Below are 21,566 nucleotides of genomic sequence, written 5' to 3' on the forward strand. Positions count from 1 at the left end.
TACTATTAGCTATTTTCCAAACATCCAAACTTCTATAATAAAACACTGGTGGAACAAATATTCAGAATCTCTGCTAATCACTTTTTACCACATCTACCGTCACCATCATGGTCCAAGCGCCCGGTATCTCTCTCTCAGATTATTATAGGAACCATTTAACCAGTCTCTCTACTTGTATTATTGCCCCCCTAGAACCTACTCAACATTGTAGCTGTTAAAGCCTATATGAGATCATGTCACATCCCAAATAAAATAACTTTCCAGCAGCTTCCCAACTCATGCTGAGTAAAACCCAAGGGTTTAATAATCTTCTCGTGGTTAGATAATTTCCTCTCTAAAGTTATCTCTAAACATACTCCCACTTTCATTTCACACCAGCCACACCACCCTCCTTTCTGTTTCTTAAGCATGTTTGCCTCCCTCACCCTCCTTCACATGCCATTTTTATTAGCAATGCTTTCCCTGACCACCCTAATTAAAATAGGAAATTCCCTCATCCCATTCCTCTTCATTGCTTTATTTTTCTCTACAGAGCTTACCACCAACTGACGTATTATATACTAGTTTACTTACTGTCAATATATCCCTAGCTCCATACAGATTTTGTCAGCTGAGTCCCAGTACTAGAGGAGTATTTAAATGCTCAATAAATATTTGTTGAATGAATGAGTGAATTATGAATGAATAAAGTCATAAAACTAAAATCTCATCTTTGGACTCCCTGGTGGTCCAGTGGTTAAGACTTTGCACTCCCAAGTCAGGGGGCACGGGTATGCTCCCTGGTCACAGAATTATGATTCTACATGGTGCAGCCAAAAAAAAAAAAGGCTCATCTTGTCTGGCATCAGAGCTAGAAAGTTATAAAAAATATGGTTTTTCCTTTTTAATAGAACAGTACAGTGAATCAAAGTCAAAACATCCGGGATTAATGTAGATTCTAAGGCCAAAAAACAACAAATGGAATGAGATACAAAGAGACCTTGAATCATTTAGAGACTTACTATTGCAATTTCCAGCCACATAATCCTTTCCAGCTGAAAATGCCCAAAGACTTAGACGAGAAAGAGACAGAATGATGGCACTTCACTTACACTAAAACAAACAAAATTAACCACAGGCCTATCTGCTTACATTTATGTATAGAAATGCACAGTAATAAGCTTCACACAAAACTTTGTCAGGGCAAAAGAGACTACTGAAATGGGATAGCACTTTCACGTATACATTTGTATTGTCTGTATCTACGACAACAAGAGAGCATTCATGTTTTTTTTTTTTTTTTTAAGACAAAATGAAACTTTTCAACCTACTTTCTCAAAGATAACCATTGATTAACAGTTTGTTGTGTATTACAGATTTTCTTCCTATATAACCAGACAGACGTAAGTTTTAAAAAATAAGTGGTAGGAATTGTTTCCAGGAAAGTGGAATAGACACATACTTTACTAAGTATAACTAAAAACCCCATCGCTGCATAGAAAATAAACATAAGAAAGTCCTAAAAGGTAGAGAAAAGTAGACTCCAGGACTCAGTGAACCACACGGTTGCGAGCTCCCTGGATTTTTTTTTTTAAATCTCATATAATCCAAACATAAAGCTGAACAAGTTAGTAACCCAGAAACAGCAATGGGTACAGACACACAAAAAAAGAAAAAGCTTCAATGAGCTGCTCTTTCTAGCTGAGGATCAGAAAAGGGACAGCCTAGCAACACAGAAAACTTTTAGACAATAATTGCTCTACTCCAGCCAAACACCACAGAAACACTGTGGCCACATCCACACTAGCAAAGACCTAGGCCTCTCCCCTCACCAGGCTGTAATGAGGCACCACTAATCCCATCCAATGGGTTAGTGTCAGAGAAGGCCACGTAGAGAGCCAAGACCTTCATATCAGCCAAGCAATAACAGACCACAAATAACAACCCACCCCAACCCTGAAGCATCAGCGGAGACCACATAGGGAGCAATAACTGGGCACTCCTTTCCCTCCTAGCCAGAGAAACATCAGTAGAGGCCTAGTGAGGAGCCAGAACTCACACTGACTCAGCAACTACAAGCAGCATCCCTCGGGTATCAGTGGAAACCAAATGGGAACCTGAACTTACTTCTACCCTCAAATTGCAGTGAAGAGGTGGCACATGCTCCCCTTTGGAAGCCAAGCAAAACAGAAAACTGAAGTAAGATCCACAATCTCATAATACTCAATATGTCCAGGTTCAATCAAAAATCACTCATTGTACCAAAAACCAGAAAGACCTCAAGCTGAATGAAAAAGGTAACAGATGCCAACACCTAGATGAAAAATATTTTAATTATCTGACAAAGATTTTAAAGCAGCAGTCATAAAAATGCTTTGAACAAGCAAGTATGACCCAACTTGAAACAAATGAAAAATAAACTCTCAGCAAAAAGATAAGAACAAAAAGTTTTAGAACTAAAATACAGAATAACCTATTAAATAAGCTAAATGAACTAATACTATATGTTCTTGTTTTCACTTAATAACTAATGAAAATTTGTCTCTATGTACACACACACAGCATTCTAAAGCAGCTAGTGTTTGAATTAACTATCATTTAACTAATCCTCAATTAAAGAACATTTGCATTGTTTATAATTTTCTACCATTACAAACCATGCATATTTGTGTAATTATCTATGTCATAATTATCTCTCATATTTAGTCAATAACATCATTTCACTAAAAATTAGACTGCTATGTGAAAGGGCATGTGGTACAAATTTTCATACACACTGCCAAATAACCTTCTAGAAAAGTTGTACCAATTACATTCCCACCAATAGTGTATGAGTGTACCATACTTGTCAACAACAGTTACTGTCTCAATTTTCCCGTTTTCTAATCTGACAAGTAAATAAAACATTATTGATGTCTTTACATTCACTTCTTTATTACCAGTAAACATGTTTTCATGTGCTTAAAAGCCAAAATTTGAATCTTTTGAAAATTACCAATTCAGGTCTTTTGTGAATTCACATTATTTATCTTAATATAATACAACCCTTGGTATTTCACAAATACAAGCTGTGTGACATACATGGTGCAAATATATTTTCAACCACTCTATTGTTTAACATTGTTGATGCTTTTTTTCACAGAGGTTTTTAATTACATTGCATTTAATAGAAGTACAAAGACATCCAACCTAAAGACTCAGTCCCAACTAATTTTAGAGCCGATCAATCAAACACACACATACAAACCACTCTCACTACTGGTTAAGAGTACAGAATTAGCCTTTCTGTTCTGATTACAGGAAAGAAAAGGATGCTGGCACCCACTATACAATCAATTAACAATGGTCTTCTCCACATACATAGTTTCCCCATGTGGTAGACTGGACTTTTTACCTCATTTTTTTAAATATAATATTCCAGTTCCCCTCTGGCATTTCACTTCTACTCTAAATCCCAACCTATCTGGCAGGTGACTTGACAACCTACCTCGTAGCTCTTTTATCTACGAGAGGATTGAACCTTCCCCCTTGGTGTTCACTGTTATCAGGCACCTATCTCAAAACAACCAAAATTCTGAAAACTAGCAGACTGCCAATAGACAACTCATTATCATCACTATCTAGGGACTTCTGCTATTATGCTCTGCCCCTCTTAAAAATTACTAAGCTACCCTGGGTATCATAATTTGGACTGCCAGTCAACTCACTTGAGCTACTGCTCAGCTGGGACAGAACACAAAACAAATGCAATGTATTATTCTCTTGTTTTTTCTAGGCATTTATTCTACTTCTTTTCCTCTCACCAGTTATCCAGAGATTCTGGCAATGATTTATGGCAAGTAGTAGTAACAATTTCATAAAAAATAAGCACAATCACTGGAACTATGATTCTAAAAGTCACATACACAAAACCATAATGGAACAAAAATCGTTTTAAAGGATACCTTTTAATAATGTGAAGGGAAAAAATCCAGAACACATGCTGTGCTGTGCTTAGTTGCTCAGTTGTGTCTGGCTTTTTGTGACCCCATGACTGTAGCTTGCCAGGCTCCTCCTTCCATGGGGCTTCTCCAGGCAAGAATAATGGAGTGGGTTGCCATGCCCTCCTCCAGGAGATCCTCCCAACCAAGGGATTGAACCCAGGTCTCCCGCATTGCAGGTGGATTCTTTACTAGCTGAGCCACCAGCAAAGCCCAAGAATACTGGAGTGGGTAGCCTATCCCTGCTCCAGGAAATCTTACTGACCCAGGAATCAAACCGGGGTCTCCTGCATTGCAGGTGGATTCTTTACAAGCTGCGCTACCAGGGAAGCCCTCAGAACACATATCTGTGTGTGTGTGTATATATATATGTATGTATATACCCTAGTGCTATTCCAGTACTTCATGAAGAATTTATCTATAATTATTTTAACTAGTTTACCAGTATGTTCCATAACTACCAACATGTTAGTTAAAGATACTATCTGACATCAATAACCATAACTATATAGCATTACTGCTTAGGGCTAAATACATTAAATTTTTCATTTTCTTGAGTCTAACACTTTCAAGTCACAAGTAATTTCTTTTGTAAGTAATTTTATTCATGTTCTAAGATACTTCCATGCTAAAACAGAATTTTTTAATTAAAAAGATCAATGGCCTACAAATAACTGTGCTTATCATACATGTACTTACTAAAGACCACACCCTTAGCTAAAGAAATACAGCACAAGTTCAACTTTAATTCCTCAGCAATCTATAAACTATATTCCACTGGAGTCTATTTTGTCAAAGTATTACCATCCTGGATCAGAAAAAAATAGCTAGGAAGGACATTATTAGTTTAACTCAATGGTTCTCAACAAGGGGCAATTTGGCCCCTCAGAAAACATCTGGCAATGCCTGCAGACATTTTTGGTTGTTACACTGGGGAAAGGAGAAGGGCATAGCCTACTGATATCTAAGCTAGGGGTGCTGTTAAATATCCTACAAAGGACAGGACAGCCCCCCATAAGAAAAGAATTATCTGGTCCATAAGGTCTATAAGGATGAGGCTGAGAAATCTGGGAGAACTGATAAAATATGAATATGAACAACAAGTGTATCAATGTTAAATTTCCTGATTTTGACCTGTTTCATGTGGCTTCATAAAAGAATGACTTTGTTCCTTGGAAGTACATATCAAAGTATTTAGGAGTAAAGGAACATGTCTCAACTTATCCACAAATGGTTCAGAAAAAGGTAACTATATATGTAGACAGAAAGAATGAACAATAAAGCAGTGAGCCAAAATGCTAACAATTGGTGAATCTGAGTAAAGAGTATACAGAAATTTTTATTATTCTTGCAATTTGAAATTACATCAAAATAAACGGGTAAACAAGTATTACCACATCTGTAAATTTATTTTTAACTGGAATATTTTGCACAATTTTCCAGTAAATATGTGCAATATAGCAAATCACCTTTTATTCTCTTCTCAAAATAAATTACACTATCTTGAATGGATTTGATCCAGATAACTCAAGTAAGCATAAACTGGGAAGTAAAATTTCTAAAATGTGAACTGCACAGAAAAAGCTAGAAACTCTTAGATGTCTACCAAGGACATGACATTCTCTAGTACTTGTCACAGTAAATGTATGACTTAACTTCCCTGCCTTATGTATTCCATGCTTTCAATGCACACTGAAAACTGCAACCATTCACAATCATAGAAGATATGAACACAATCAAGGGAAAAACATGTATAATAATACAAAAATATTTTTATGACTCAGATTTTCAGAAGTTTGACATTGGTTCCGAATTCTAGAAATTTACCATCCCTGTTTCTAGCCTCTTGTTACTTAAACTGTAGTCAACAGATAAACAGTAACAGCTTTGTAAATTTTAACAGTTCACTTCTGGAAAGCAATAATCTAAAATTTTAAAACCAGGAAAAAAATTAGAGCACTTACAGATGTCTGAGACATACTTGACTGTTGTGTGACACTTCCTGTGGGGGATGTAGGTGGTCTTCCACTGGACAAGCTTGCCTAAAATAATAAGATCTTTATGTCTATAAGTCCGAAGTTTACAACTTTCTTGTACCAGGATACCACAAAAATCACAATGAAAGTCAAAACATCTATTTTATAGTCATTTTACAGTCAACATGGATTCAGCTTTGGTCAAACAAATCAAGAAAAAAAGAACACACTGCATGGTGGAAACAGAAGACCCAAAGGCTCATCTTATTTTAAGAGCTGCACCCATTGTCAGTTTTACTCTATAGATCTCTTCTTTGAAGTGAAATTACCAATCCAATGTTATGAAAAATAAATTGGAGATATATCAAATGCCACTGGGTTTCAGTTTCCTAACTATCATGAACAAGATGTTATTTAAAATTACACTAATGAGAAGAAGTAACAGCTAGGATGTGTTTTAACAGAAATAAACCTTTTTCAGGTTCAGTCAACTTGAGATCCTACTCTGGTGACGAGATTTAACATTAAATCTCACATTATAATTTTATTTAAACAAACAATGCAATAATGAAGATCTGTTTAAAAACATCAACATTTAATCATAAAATCATCCTGATAGCAGTAAGACTCATATGACTGGATTTTAGAAAAGTGCACATACATATTTTTATACAGAACATTTCTGGAGGGATCCATATTAAACCGACACTGTCCACCTCTGAAGAGTGGAAAATACCAGTGGGTGTGGAAAAGGAACACCTCTATACTTTAACTCTTATGAACGATTTTATACTGGTTTTTTTTTTTTTTTAATGAGTGTAAATTACTTATGTAATTTTAAAAAACCTTTTTTGGTTAAAATGTAAATAAGATTTATGTAACCTTAACTATTCACTGTCATCCCTAGAATTTTATACACACAAGACTGGTACAGCATTTCTGCAATGTAGATAAAAAGCAGAGGGACAAAACTCGGCAACAGAGTAACACATTAAACATTCATTTTTTTAAACTAATTTTTATTTGGCAGCCTATTATACTTTCTTAAGAAAAAAACACAGGACATCTGAAAACTCTGCAATAATACCCAGTGTGTTTATTTTCAGTAATTGTCTGCAGGCAATGTCAACTTTGGCCTCGTAAGTTCTTAATTCGTTTCAGTCTCACCTGAACAGCAGCAAGGCTCTGAAGCTGGGAGCTGCTTAAGTGCTGCTGCTGGAGAGCCGCTGTGTGCAGCATCAAGTGCTGCTGCTGCGCGGCGTACATCTGCTGTAGATACTGAGCAGCTGAGCTGGGAGGGCGATGCAGTGCCTGTTGAATTACCTGTGATAAGTCAATTGAACCAATGTCAAACCATAATTTTAACCATAAAGTATTAAAAAAGCTGCAATTTAAAATTTCAGTCCTTTAATATTCAATGTCTTCACACTTATTAACAGTTCTCTCCTAGTTATACATCACTAGGATTCACTAATCTGTACAGATTAAAGTTACCCAGTAGAGGCAATTCACAAAAGGAAAAAGGGCTAAGTAAGCATTTGAAAAGATCTTCAATCTCATTAGTAGTCAAAACTTACAAATTAAAACACGACACTTTTTCAACCTTCCAATGGATAAACAGTTAAAAGAATACTACTACTACTGGAGAAACAGATATACGCTTATACACTGTTAGTAACAATGTAAACTGGAATACCCATTTTGGATAAATTGGAATACCTATTTTGGATAAAACTTGTTAGAATCCACAATTTGGGTATAAAAAGAATATGTATACCCTGCATGTATTACAAACAGTAATGTGTAACAGGTCAGTGCCGTCCAATACAGTAGCCACTAACCCTAAGTATCTACTAAGCACGTGCAAGGAGACTAGTGCAACCAAGGAACTAAGTTTTTAATTTTACTGAATTTTAATTTAAATATAAAATAGCCACATGCAGCTAGTAGCTACTGTATTGAATAGAGCAGATAACAACTATCAACAAAATAGTTTCCAAACACATTATTAGGTGGAAAAAGGTCACTAAATAGTGTACAGAGTATGATACCATTTATATTAAAATATTTTAAACAATATTCAGGAAAACATTAAAAGACTACTGATAGGTAGCTAGATTAGAAGTGATTTTTACCTGATTCTCATTTGTATTTTTTCTAAATGTCTGAAAAAACTTAGCTTCATTATAGTAATAACCACATAAAATTATGAAGCCATTTTTTTTAGAAAATTACTAAGTAACCACTCATGTTTTTTAAATGTCAGATGCAATTGTTTCAACACAAAATTATTATTACTAAAAAAAAATTCTTTTAAGTGTTCATTACTGTGACTATTAGTAAAATGAAAACTGAACCCAAACTTCATAAATTGATAAATGTGAAACAGTCAAGAGTTCTAATAAAAGAGAAAAATCCTTTATCTGTCCAAATGGTACACTGGACTACACCAGTCCTCTGCAATCACATCCCAAAGTCATGTCACCCCCATGGGGACTCTCAAACAGCACCATAAATCTCAGGATCAAACCAGAGTTTTCAAAGAGATAATGGAGAAAAAGAGCCATAATCCTATAGTTTGAGCTTCAGAGTCAGGATACCTTTATCACAAAGCTATGAATGTCTTTACTCAAATTCCAAGAAAGCATGTTTTCGTGTGTTTTTTACTTTCCTGCATTCATGTCGTATTCGCCAACAATACACCTGCTGCAGATTCCTGTCACAAAATCAATATAGGCTTTGACCCCTAGTTGCAGGGAAGTACAGACCAGCATTAAGCGCTTTAGAATCACAACAATGTATCTTTTTGGTTAGGTAATCTGTATATGTTGCTCTAATTCCATAACAAAACTCTAAAATCAAACTGAAATTAAAAATGAATAACCTATTTGAATACACTTATTTTTTCTATTGTCAGCACAATTTTTCATTACCATTCAGTGCCATACTCATGGACGAGAGACTCTGTAAATACAAGTTAAAGATACAGCACATTGCTCTTATTTTGTTCCTCTGGAGCACGGAAGGTGAAAAAGATTCACAGGGGTGGAAAAAAAAAAAAAGAAAAGCTGGAAGGTATTAAACTACTTAGGTAGTTCAATAAATATTGATTTGATTACATTTTAAGGGAAGTAATTCTATGATCTTGTAAGAATTAGAGTTAGTGCTGTTCGTGAGATATTATCTTCAACTACAAATCTCAAGTAACTGTTTTTTTACTAACATAGCCAGCTTAGAAAATAGGTGGAGAACAAAATGGTATTTAAAATATCACATTATCTTTATGTTCAAGGATCTAGATACTCTTCCCTGTTTCCATTGCCTCAGAGAAAGGTGAAAACATTAAAAACACTCTATGTTCCAGTCTGAATTTCTACTGAACGGACGGACAAGTCTCCAACAATCCTGATTCTACTCCACAGTAATTTCAGATTACTAAGCTATATAACAGCTAAATAGTCAGTATACTGGGATCTGCACTCTAGAAAAATGGATCAGGGAAATGACTAAACCAGGTCTGTTTTTTTCAGGGTGGAGTGCAATTATGCAGATTTGAGAAAACAGGAACTGGAAAAACTGGAAAAAAACTCAGTATTTAAGGGCACAACTCCAAAGTCAAGAGTATCAACTAGGTATCTGAGTTTAGGACAGTTATCTAGCCAATTTAAAACATCAATCTTCCCATCTGTTGAATGGAGACAATCCATGTAAAGCATTTATCAAATACCTGGCACATAATTATTCAATATGTATTAGCTACCATCATTTACTGACTATATAATGTGCCCCACAAAATTCTAGATCCTCCGTCTAATCCTCATAACTAATTAAGCAGGTGGTCTCATTCTCATTTTATAGTTTCCTGAGGCTCAAGATTATGCCTCTCACCCAAGGCTACATAGCTACTAACAGTAAGGAAAATGGAATTCAAACAAAAACTGCATCATCCTGCAATGCCCATGCTCTTTTTATGCAATATCATATTGCCTCAACCTCCATTACTATAAAGGCTGCCTTGCTGTATCTCACTGTTTGCTGAAGCCAGGGTAGGCAAGGAGTGAGTGGGGAAGCTGGAAGAAGATGCGAGGAGCCAGAAGAACTGCAGACACGTTTCTTCTCTTCTGACTGGCACAGCAGCCATAACAATAGACATGCTGTATTCTCTTGTGGTTGACCCAGTGGACATAGCCATAATGCTGCCGCAATTTGGGCTTTTCAGGTGGAGCTTATACAGGTTTACAGAACAAAAGTGGCCCGTGGACAAGGGGGTACATCGTGACACACATGCGCAGTGCTATAAGTGATCTCAGCTGTTACATAACTACATTTACAAAACGTGGGGCGAGAGCAAGAGACGATGGAGCGAGAGAGCCTGACCACCATCATCTTTGTTAATCAGCTCCTTCCCTACAAAGATTAACCAGCTAAACTTTATTTTCTCAACTAAGTGAAGAGCCTAAGACTTTTCCTAATTAAATATTCCCTTTCTCCTCTGCCCCTGATAGCTCCTAATGGATCCTCTTGCTTAGGGTTCTTAGGTTTAAACTTGGGTTTAAAACGAACCTCTTAACGTATCTACAGAGCTGAATAGTTCTTAAGTCCAAATTTTGGGTTCAAATACACAATAATCCAGAAAAACCTAAAGCCATTCTTCATGTTGGGGCTCTTGGCTGAGTTTCCCCCCTTGCAGCAGCACCTAGGGACCTTCCAATTATAATTTTCCTGTCATTGTTTTCGAAGCTACATACTAACAAATGTAGCCCCTCCCAACGGAATGATTATTAAATAACTCTGTTGGTAGTTCCGAAAGTTAACAATTCTAACTGTACTCATCTAGAGGGTTATCATGTAACTCATTTGAGGATATGAAACAATACATTTACCTGGCTTAAGCAAAAAGTAATGGCTTCCTAAGTCTTAGTCTACCCATCATGGTAACTGAAATACCTGTACAGCATGTCGGTCTGAGCCGCTATAGACAGAGATCTGCGGTTGCTGCATTCGAGAGGAGGAAGTAGTGATGGTGGTGGTGGTGGTGCTACTGGTTGTCGTCGACACCGAAGATGTTCCAGGGTTTGGTTCACTATCCATAGCTGTACTGTGGTCCTTAAATCTAGCAGATAGCACAAAGGAAATGCATTGGCAAAAGCGTTATACTGTTTAATGAATATTTAGTTATTCTAAGAAATAATCAGAACAGTCTAAATTTCTAAGAAGGACCTCATAAAATACAGATAGCACACAGTCACCATAAACACGTGAAAGGGGAAAACGCTTTACAAAGATAAAGCATAATTAACAATTCATAGCTACTAAATGTGAATCCAGAGTACTCAGGATACAGAACTCAGATAAAGCCTGGCCTAAAGTTTACCTTTTTATTGTTGAAGGAAGATGAATGTCTTGAAACCAAAACAGGTGATGACAGAATACTTTACTACCTAAGAAAATTAAAACTTAAGCAATATCAGAGTATTAAAATACTTCTTTATATTCTTTTGACCATACTAATCACAAATTAAAATCATTCTTATGTAGACATTAACAAAGGATGCCTGTGGACTTGTGCTAGCTTAGTTTAGCTTAGTCAATTAACTCAATTTTTGGCTACCATATGTACTTTATTTAAAGATACGTTCTCTAGGAAAATAAGTTAAAAAATAATTTATTAACTCACACTGCTTTCCCTCTAATTATTCTACAGTTCTGTCTTTACCACATCTAGTAGCTCTGAGTAATATTCATAAGCAGATTACTCTGGGTAAATAAGAGAAGCAGCTGAAAACAATTTCCCCACTTGCTAACAAAAATCTTTTTCACAAAACACAGCTCCAAATTTTGAAAACAGGGTAACTATGTCACTTTCCTTATGCATGAAGTGCAGTTTTCTACCACTCTGATTATCTTCCCTCCAACATTACAAACTCATTTCACTGTTGTGGTACAAATACAGGATTTTAATAAATTCAAACATATTAAGTCAATTCTGAGTGCCTTAATGTTGTTAGAAACTAGAACTACAATATTTATTGTAGGGATAGAAATGCACCACAAAAAGCAAAGAATATACTAGTTTTCTCTGCCCTTATCTTTTCTTCTGAGAAACATATGACCCACCTCACACAAGCAGTACTGACAAGAACGTAACACTTTCTACTTCAGGAAAAGACAAAGGAATTTGGCACTAACTGTGTATGCGTGCACTATTCCCACAAAGTGTCCTTTTACCCACAAATTTCCTTTTGTTTTTTATATCACATATGTAAACAGTATTTATATGTATAATCATAAGAGTATGATTGCTCTGTGAGGAATCAAATGTTTTTAAAAGCCCGATTTATAAGAGGAAACGTGAAAGGAAAAAAAGTGGGGAGCCAACTCTTACTAATCTTTTTGATTAATAAATGACTCACACACCTTTAGACTTCTCTGGGGTTTTTATGGGGGGGGCGGGGAGCGGTTTGTTAGTTTTGCAAACTCCTTTCCAATCATCAAATCACATATGTTAACAATTCAACATCATACAGATATGGTGGTAGATAAACTTTTCACCAAATTGCTACCTGTCATAAACACTTCTTTTTTTTTTTTGTCATAACACTTCTGAACCACGCATCAATGATACGCAAAAAGCCAGCTTTAATTCTGGTCCTTGTACAGTGCTATTCTGCTCAGCTATCTTCTCAAACCCTGCAGTAAGCAGTTCAGTAACTAAATATGGTCACAGAGAATCCAAAATCTAGACACAAGTCTAAACATCGGTGGGTAGAACTGGCCAAATCATTAAACTGCATCTGGCGACCCGGCACAAAAGAACAATTTTGCTAACTCCACCGACTAGCCTTGTATATTGCCTGCAAAACACAAACGGCAGTTCCGCTGCACAAGCGGCCTACCCAGGAAACACTTAAGTTTGAGTCGCTAACTAAGCATACCATCACGCCGCCACACAAGAATGTGGCCCTCTAGGGCGGCAACAACACTGCAGCCAGAGACCCGAGGGAAAGAAAGATCTTTCCTACCAGGGTGTTTTCAGCCTCGCCAAACCCGCCACAGCCCCCGCCGCTGAGACACCTCCTCCGAGCCTGCCGGGGGAGGGAGTGAGCAGCCCCACGTCTCGGGCTCTCCCACTGAGGCGCAGTGGGGTGGCGCCGGGGCGGGAAGGAGGCGAGCGTGAAGGAGGCCTGGCACTGCCCGCCCAGCCCTACCCAGCCTCCGCGGGCCCCCGGTGCGGGCGGCCGTCTCAACGCTGCCCGCGGGGCCCACTTGCAGGGATGACAGCCTCTGAGGGGCCCACCCGGGCTCATCTTCCGGAAGACCCCGGCGTTAGGGGTCCGAGAAGGGACCCCGCGCACTGGGCCCCGCAGATCCGGGACCAGACGGCGGAAGGGGCGCTCCCGCCTGGAGGTAACTGGACCCTTACAGTTCGGCTCCGTCCCCCCACAAGGGCCAAGCAGGCTCCTCCACGATAAGGAAGCTCTCGCGTCCCCCTTTCCCCGCACTGCCCGCGAAAGAGCCCTGAGCTTTCCCCTTGGGGGGACTTGTCGCTGCCCCCTCTCGCCCCCCAGTTACGACATCAGTCACCAGCAAGTCACTCACTCCGCTTCCGCCATCTTCTCTCCTCCATCACTAACATGGGCTGCGCATGCGCCCCCCGGCGGCGGCGGCGGCGGCGGCGGCGGCGGCCGCGGCAGAAAAGGGAGGAGGGGCGGGGTCGGCTCAGCCTCGGGCCCCCGAGGTCACGTGGGGCCTTCGTCTTCCAATTCCTCCTCCCACTTGAAGGCTTGCTGGCTCGGGGAAGTGACCAGGTTTTGCCAATTTAGGTATCAGTGTCTCACGTGCACTCCCTCGCTTCCTCTAGGGTCTTCTTCCTACTGGGGAGGGGTCCCTAACAGAGATATGAAAAGTTCTGATTAGACGGTTAAATGACAAACTTTATGAATATCTAAAATGTACCAAAGCTTGTGAAAACTGCAAAGAGGGAGAGGGAAGAGAATGACGCGAGGATTGGATGCTGAGGTCTCAGAGTGTAAGGAAATGCCCTGGTGGCTGCAGGGCTTGTTACCTGGGCCACATGGCAATTTGGGGATAGAACCAGCAGGCCCTCTCCTGGGCTCAAAGATAGAGTTCTGGATGCCCATGCGGTGGACAGTTAAGGTATTATCATATTACCCTATGAATATCACCCACTTCTTTGACATGAATTTACCGAGCGATTAGTGGAGATTACAAGTTTGCATACCGCAGAGAGAACAAGCGGGAATAGCCACCAGTTTGCTAATGTAATTTACTGTATTCTACACACGTGGCAACTAATCTGAAGCAGGATGAGACAAACGTGTGAAGATGAGTGAACCAAGTCCCTGTCTTCCAACAAGTCTTAATCTGGATTTTACAGAGAGAGTCACACAATCTAAGTGTTCTGACATAGATCCATTAAGTGCTTTGGAAATTTAAATTCAAGGAATAATAAATCTTCACTGCCCTTCACCAAATAAAGCATTTTGAATACAAATAATGCCTTCTTTTTACACTTTTTTAAGATGGTGGAGTCACATTTCAAAACTGAGAAATGAGGGACTTCCCTGGTGGGCCAAAGGTTAAGACTTAGTCCTTCCAATGCAAGGGGCCAAGGTTTCATCCCTGGTGGTGGGACTAGGGTTCTTTCTACATGCTGCACCGCAATGGAAAAACAAAAACAAAAAACCTGAGAAATGAATTACCGATATAAATTCAACACAAAGTGTAATATGGTCTAATGAAAATATGCTTAATCTTACAAATCCTGTGATCAGGATGTCCCTAGGGAAGGGAAGAGACCACTACCAATGTCAGCTAAATTGTCCCTTTGCCACATCTCCCTGTATGATGATATTGTTTCTTTACCTTATTTTCTTATCTGAAAGCAAAACCCTTCCTACTACTCCTAGGAGAACTCACTGAGAAAGTCGCCTTTGAAAATTCCCTGTAGATGCTTAAAAATAAGATATTACTACTTCGTCTTTCTTTTCTGATTTGCTCACATGATGCCATTGGCATATAATTCCCAAGAATCAACTGTTGGGACTTCCCTGGCAGTCCAGTGGTTAAGACTGTGCACTTCCAGTACAAGGGGTGCGGGTTCAATCCCTCATCACAGCAGAATTAAGATCCTGCATGCTGTGTGGTCAAAATACAAGTTGTCTGTCTATTGGTCTCGCTGAAATTTTCATTCATAAAACAACTGAAGAAAGCCGTCTTAAGGACTTCCCTGGTGGTCCAATGACTAAGAGTCTGCACTCATGATGCAGGCAGCCCCGGTTTGATCCCTGATCTGGGAACTAGATCCCACATACGGCAGCTAAATTCGCATGCCACAAGTAAAGATCCCCCATGCTGCAACTAAGACCTAGTGCAGCCAAATAAATAAAAACAATTTTTTAAATTTTTTTTAAAAGCAGTCTTAGACCTAAACGTGAAAAATGCATAATCCAAAGGAATGTTTGGAATAAATGTGCCAAAATTGTTCCTTTTCATCCCTCTTTCTTTGAACATCCAAGGCCTGTATCTATATTGTCATCTCACGCAGATTGGCCTTAAAAGTCATAACACATATTGGATAAAGTCAGGCCAGTGCTGCTTTTTTTTTTTTTTTTTTGGCCACACCCAGTGGCTTGCAGGATCTTAGTTCTCCAACCAGGGATCAAACCTGGGCCCCACAAGTGAAAGGACCAAGTCCTAACCACTGGACCACCAGAGAATTACCAGTACTACTTTTTTAGAAACATTTCAAACCCAACATTTATTGTAACAACAAGTAGTATTTGTCTAGCCTTTTACTGAAGGCAGAGGATTTTCACAAACTCATTTGATCTTCACAACAATACTAGTTATCATTTTCATTTAGCACAGAAATATAGTGAGGTCAAGGTGATTAAATGACTTGTGACTGCTAGAATGAGGTTCCAGAATTGAGATTCTCACTTAAGCTTTCCATGGCCAAAGTCAAGTTTTCTTCACTGCATCATTAAGAAAGCCACTGCGTGAAATGTTAGAGGAGACAAAGTATGATGCAAGACTACTCTCAAGAAACTTACCATCACTTATCTGATGAAACAAAGGAAGGTGTTTTACCTCTTTGTGATTTCCTATGGAAAAGATGTATGTGTCATGCTAACAGGACTTGAAACTTTCTAAAGTTTCCAGTAAGTGCTGCTTTGGGAAAGTGCTAGCATCCTATATAATTTTAGAAAAATCCCTCTAGCAAGGATGCTTTGGAGGAAAGTGAAACTGGAGACCTGGAAACTAATTAGAAAACTCTATTAATCCCTAGAGAAATGGTAAAAGGCTCCGGGAATGAAAAGGAGGGATAGGTTAAAATTTTGGTTCCTTAGTTGTACTAGTCACACATCAAGTGCTCAATAGTTATACGTGGCTAATGGCAACTGTATGGTACCATGCAAATATAAAACATTTCTATCATTACAGAAAGTTCTTTTGGACAGTGCTGGTCTGAACACTAGATCAAGCATTGGCAAACTACTATTTCTGTCTTAATTTGGGCTGTTATGACAGAGACCGTGCACTGGATGGCTTAAATGAACTTTTTTTTCCCACAGTCCTGGAGGCTGGGAAGTCCAGGATCAAGGTGCAAGCAGATTCAATATCTGGTGAGGGCCCTCTTCCTGGTTTGCAGGCAGCCACTTTCTCACTGTATCCTCACATGATGGAGAGAGAAGGCAGAGGAGCAGGACTGGGGACCATGGGCATTCGGCCCACTTCATGTAACTCACTTGTGGCTTCAACGCCTGTTCAGCCCTGTTGTTAATGACCAGAGTTCTTGGCCTTCCTCAATCAATAGAAATTGACTAGAAGCCAGACAAGAAAGTCAGGTGAGGCTTTATTGGGGCCCCTGCTGCAGCAGGGGGAAGTGAGAACAAACAACAGATTCCCTTGCTTGCTTGCTCCCCGTGAAGAGGGCAAGCTTGTTCCTTATGTAGAATAAGAGTAGGGGTGTGTTCAGGGGTCAAGGGCTTAGGTGGTTTGCCTACCCCTTAGGTGGTGTTATATGCAGGGGTGTGATTTTTCTTCCTTTTGCTCCAGGCTCTTCAAAAGTGTGGCAATCAGGTTTTTTGCTCTCTTTGTATCTTGTGGTCCAGAATTTACCTTGATGTGCACACAGTTATTTTTAGTCCCATACAGTTTCTTTGTGTTTTGTGGCTTGAGGAGATGTGTGTCCAAGTGCGAGCATTGCAGCACTGTCCCAAATCCCAGCCTGTCTCACTATCATGTATAATCCACTCCATTTGATGGTAGGATACTGCTATGCACATTCAGCTTTATGGCCTAAGAGACCAGATGATACTCAGTTCATAATGGGCAGCTCAAATTCCATGGTAATTTGGTGACCCATAATTAAGCAATCAGTCTCTACTAAGGTCAAATAAATTCTTCAAGCTAGGCTTCAGCAGTATGTGAACTGAGAACTTCCAAATGTACAAGCTAGATTTAGAAAAGACAGAGAAACCAGAGATCAAATTGCCAACGTATGCAGGATCATAGAAAAAGCAAGGAAATTCCAGAAAAACATCTCCTTCTGCTTCATTGACTATGCTAAAGCCTTTGACTGTGTGGATCACAACAAACTGTGGAATATTCTTAAAGAGATGGGAATACCAGATCATCTTCCTACCTCCTGAGAAACCTGTATTCAGGACAAGAAGCAACAGTTAGAACCAGACATGGAACAAAAGACTGGTTCAAAACTGGGAAAGGAGTTTATCAAAGTTGTATATTGTCACCCTGCTTATTTAACTTATATGCAGAGCACATCATGCGAAATGCTGGGCTGGATGAATCACAAGCCGGAATCTAGATTGCTGGGAGAAATATCAATAACCTCAGACGTGCAGATGATTTCACTTTAATGGCATAAAATGAAGAGGAACTAAAGAGCTTCTTGATGGAGATGAAAAAGGAGGCTGAAAAAGCTGGCTTAAAAGTCAATGTTCAAAAAAAAAAAAAAAGTCAATGTTCAAAAGACTAAGATCATGCCCTCTGGTCCTATCACTTCATGGCAAATAGATGGAGAAAATGTGGAAACAGTGTCAGATTTCATTTTCTTGGGCTCCAAAATCACTGTGGATGGTGACTGCAGCCACAAAATTAAAAGACGCTTGCTCCTTGGAAGAATACCTATGACAAACATAGACAGCATGTTAAAAAGCAGAGACATCACTTTGCCAACAAAGGTCTGTATAGTCAAAGCTATGGTTTTTCCAGTAGTCATGTATGGATGTGACCATAACTTGGACCGTAACAAGGCTGAGCCCCAAAGAATTTAAACTCTCAAGCTGTGGTGCTGGAGAAGACTCTTGAGGGTCCTTTGGACAGCAAGGAGATCAAGCCAGTCAATCCTAAAGAAAATCAACCCTAAATATTCATTGGAAGGACTGATGCTAAAGCTGAAGCTCCAATACTTTGGCCACCTGATGTGAAGAGCTGACTCATTGGAAAAGATCCTGATGCTAGGAAAGATTGAAGGCAGGAGGAGAAGGGGGAGACGGAGGATGAGATGGTTAGATGGCATCACTGACTCAGTGGACATGAGTTTGAGCCAACTCTGGGAGATCGTGAAGGACAGAGAAGCCTGGTGTGCTGCAGTTTATGGGATCACAAAGAATCGGACACAACTCAGCAACTGAACCAACAACAATGGTCAAGAAGCAGGCCGAGAGCTGTTTCTCAAAAGGGCAGCTATCTGCAGAGGATGATAGAGCTTTGTTCCAAAATCCTAATCACAGCCTGTGCTGTGATTTACCCATAGGGGCCTGCTGAAGGCTTGCTTCAGTTATGTCTAAGTCTTAGCAATCCCATGGGCTATAGCCCTCCAGGCTCCTCTGTCCATCGGATTCTCCAGGCAAGCAGACTGGAGTGGGTTGCCATGCCCTCCTCCAAGGGATCTTCCCAGGGATCATACCATGTCCCCTGTGGCTCCTGCATTGCAGACGGATTCTTTACCCCTGAGCCACAGAGGGGTGAGGGTGGGGAGCAGATGCAACATTTTATCCTTCACTTTAGAAGAGATATCTCAACAGGGTCCACACCACTGGACCTCCTAGAAATTTCACTGACATAAAAGAAGAAATGTCACTCAATTTTTGTCAGATTTATTTTCCACCCCCTGACACACAAATGTCTTACCAACAAGATTAGAGTTGTTGCTACTTTTTGCTCATTACATCCAATCAGTGCAGTGTCATCAATGTAAAAGACCAGTGTGATATGATGTGGAAGAAAAAGGTGATCAAGATTCTTGGGAACTGTGGGCTCAGTACTTCCCTGGTCATCCAGTAGTTAATATTCTGTGCTCCTAATGCAGGGGGTCCAAGTTCGATCCCGATCAGGGAACTAGATCCCACATGCTGCAATAAAGATGAAAGATCCTGGCAACAAGACCTGACACAGCCAAATAAATAAATAAATAAATAATTTTTTAAAGATTCTGCAAACTAATTATGACACAGGCTGGAGAATTGATTTAGCCCTGATGTAGGACTGTGAAGATGTACTGCTGGCCTTTCCAGCTGAAAACAAACTGCTTCTGGTGGTCTTTGCTAACAGGTATCAATAGAAAAACATTTGTCAGATTGATAGCTGCATGTCAGGTACCAGGGGATGTATTAATTTGGTCAACAAATAAAACCACATCTGGCACAGCGGCTGTAATTGGAGTTACCACCTGGTTTAGCTTAAAGTAATCCACTGTCATTCTCCAAAATCCATCTGCCTTCTGCACAGGCCAAACAGGCCTGTTGAATGGAAATGTGGTGGCACTAATCTCTGCAGTTCCTCCAGGAATTCAGTATTGCTTTTGGTTTACTATTTTCCTAAGTAGAAGCAGTTCTAGAGACTTCCGCTTGATCTTTCCCACCATACTAGCCCTCACTCCGCAGGTCAGGGAACCAATGTGGGGGCTCTGTGAGGTGCTCAGTGTATGTATTCTAATTACTAGTGCCAGGACTGGAGGATAATCACAGAATGGCTTTGGGAACCCACTGTCCCCACTGTGAGACAGACTTGAGATAAAACTCAATCAATCATCTGCCTTCCATAAGCCCCTTCCAAGATAGTGTACCACAGTGATGTCTGATTGCCTGGAATTCAGTTCAGAGCCAGTGTCCATTAGTTCCCAAATGATCTGATTATTTTATTTTTCCCCAGTGCATGGTTTCCCTACTAAAAAGATTTGAAGTCCCTTTGGTGAAGTCTGGAGAAAGATTTTCTGTGTACATTTTGCTGGTGTACCAGTGTCATTTCTCTGGGGGATGTAGCCTTCCCTTTACTTGAGGGATTCTGAGGTCTGTAAACTGTCTGAAGTCTGGGAAATGAGGGAAGGGATATGACTCTCTTTTTATGATTGGGATTAGACTTCACTTTACTTGACCTAGAACTTTTCTTCTGATACTGTTTCAGTAGGAATTTAGTGGGTTTTCTATTTCACTTCTAGGAATACAATGATCAACTAGCCAATGACTTAGATCCGCACAAGTCAGACCGTTCTGCTTGCTGCTTTGATTCTACTGCCCGCCACAGTGACCATGTCCATCCTTGTCTTTGGCAACGGAGTGCTGCCACTTGGCCTCTGCTATGTTAGGATCCAATTACTCCTATTTCATTGAGGTTTCTCAGTTCAGTGGCTGCAGATCCCGCTGGCCTACAGAGAAGAGCAATCACCGAGCACTTCAGGAATGCTGGAGCTCCCCTCACAAATTGCTATAGACTGAATACTTGTGTCCTCCCAACATTCAAATGTTGAAGCCATAACCCCCAGTGTGATAGCATTTGGAGACTTTGGGAGGTAAGTAGGTCATCAGAGTTGAACCTCTATAAATGGGATTTAGTGCTCTTGGAAGAAGAAAGATGAGAGAGATGATCTCTTTCTACCACGTGAGGATACAGCAACAAAGTGGCCATTGTCTGCAAACCAGGAAGAAGTTTCTCACCAGACACCACATTGAACCTGCCAGCACCTTGAACCTGGACTTCCCACTCTCTGGAACTGTGAGAAAGAATTGTTTGTTGTTTAAGCCGTAGCTCAGACTATGGTATTTATCATAGTAGCCCAGACTGACTAACACAAGCCCATGGGCCAAATCCAACCTGCTGCTTGTTTTTGTACAGCTGTCAAGCTAAGAATAGTTTTTACATTTTCTAATGATACAAAAAAAAATATGAAAGGAAGAATAATATTTTGTGACAAGTGAGAATTATGTGAAATTTGTGTTTCAGTATCCATAAATAAGGTCTTGTTGGAACACAGCAATGCTCATTCATTTATGTACTGTCTACAGCAACTTTTGTGTTGCAAGGGCAGAGGTGAGCAATTGCAATAGACACTATAATGGTTCACTTGGCAGCAAAAGGATGCTGACCTATGTTCTAAATCACTGATTACCTTGTGCTGGGCCTTTCCTCGGTAGTTAATATGGCATATACACTGTCCAACACCCCAACTACACTATGATTGCTTTCCTAATATGAGACAGAAGATGGACTGACTCAGATTTGAATACTGGTACAGACCTGAATATAAAGTACTCAAGGTTTTAGTTTTATAATGTGAAAAAAAAGAGAAACAACAGCTTATAAG

The 21,566-nt window shown here is 39.7% G+C and overlaps 1 protein-coding gene and 1 long non-coding RNA gene across 30 annotated transcripts in view; one reads left to right on the forward strand and one right to left on the reverse strand.

Moving 5' to 3' along the window:
• Window positions 1-13,566, reverse strand: part of PHC3 (polyhomeotic homolog 3) — a 74,367-nt gene extending 60,801 nt beyond the window's left edge. For 22 of the 29 annotated variants that reach the window (XR_014077049.1, XR_014077051.1, XR_014077043.1 and 19 more), the window contains exons 1-4: window positions 13,535-13,566; window positions 10,883-11,048; window positions 7,103-7,258; window positions 5,924-6,001 (exon numbers count right to left, since the gene is read on the reverse strand). Coding sequence is in view for 16 of the 29 variants with exons in the window: in XM_081570854.1 (XP_081426980.1) it covers window positions 5,924-6,001; window positions 7,103-7,258; window positions 10,883-11,048; window positions 13,535-13,548 (414 nt within the window). In the remaining 13 variants the exon portion in view is untranslated. The remainder of the gene's footprint in view (window positions 1-5,923; window positions 6,002-7,102; window positions 7,259-10,882; window positions 11,049-13,534) is intronic. The other 7 variants (XR_014077052.1, XR_014077053.1, XM_081570856.1 and 4 more) reach the window with 1 other exon arrangement.
• LOC145538582 (uncharacterized) lies at window positions 12,926-21,235 on the forward strand. Its single transcript, XR_014077061.1, has 2 exons — window positions 12,926-13,342; window positions 20,424-21,235. It is a non-coding gene; the product is annotated as an uncharacterized LOC145538582 (long non-coding RNA).
• Window positions 21,236-21,566: the final 331 nt, after the last annotated feature.

Source organism: Giraffa tippelskirchi, chromosome 2 (genome assembly GCF_054371585.1).
Source record: "Giraffa tippelskirchi isolate mGirTip1 chromosome 2, T2T-mGirTip1v1.2.pri, whole genome shotgun sequence".
NCBI lineage: Eukaryota > Metazoa > Chordata > Mammalia > Artiodactyla > Giraffidae > Giraffa > Giraffa tippelskirchi.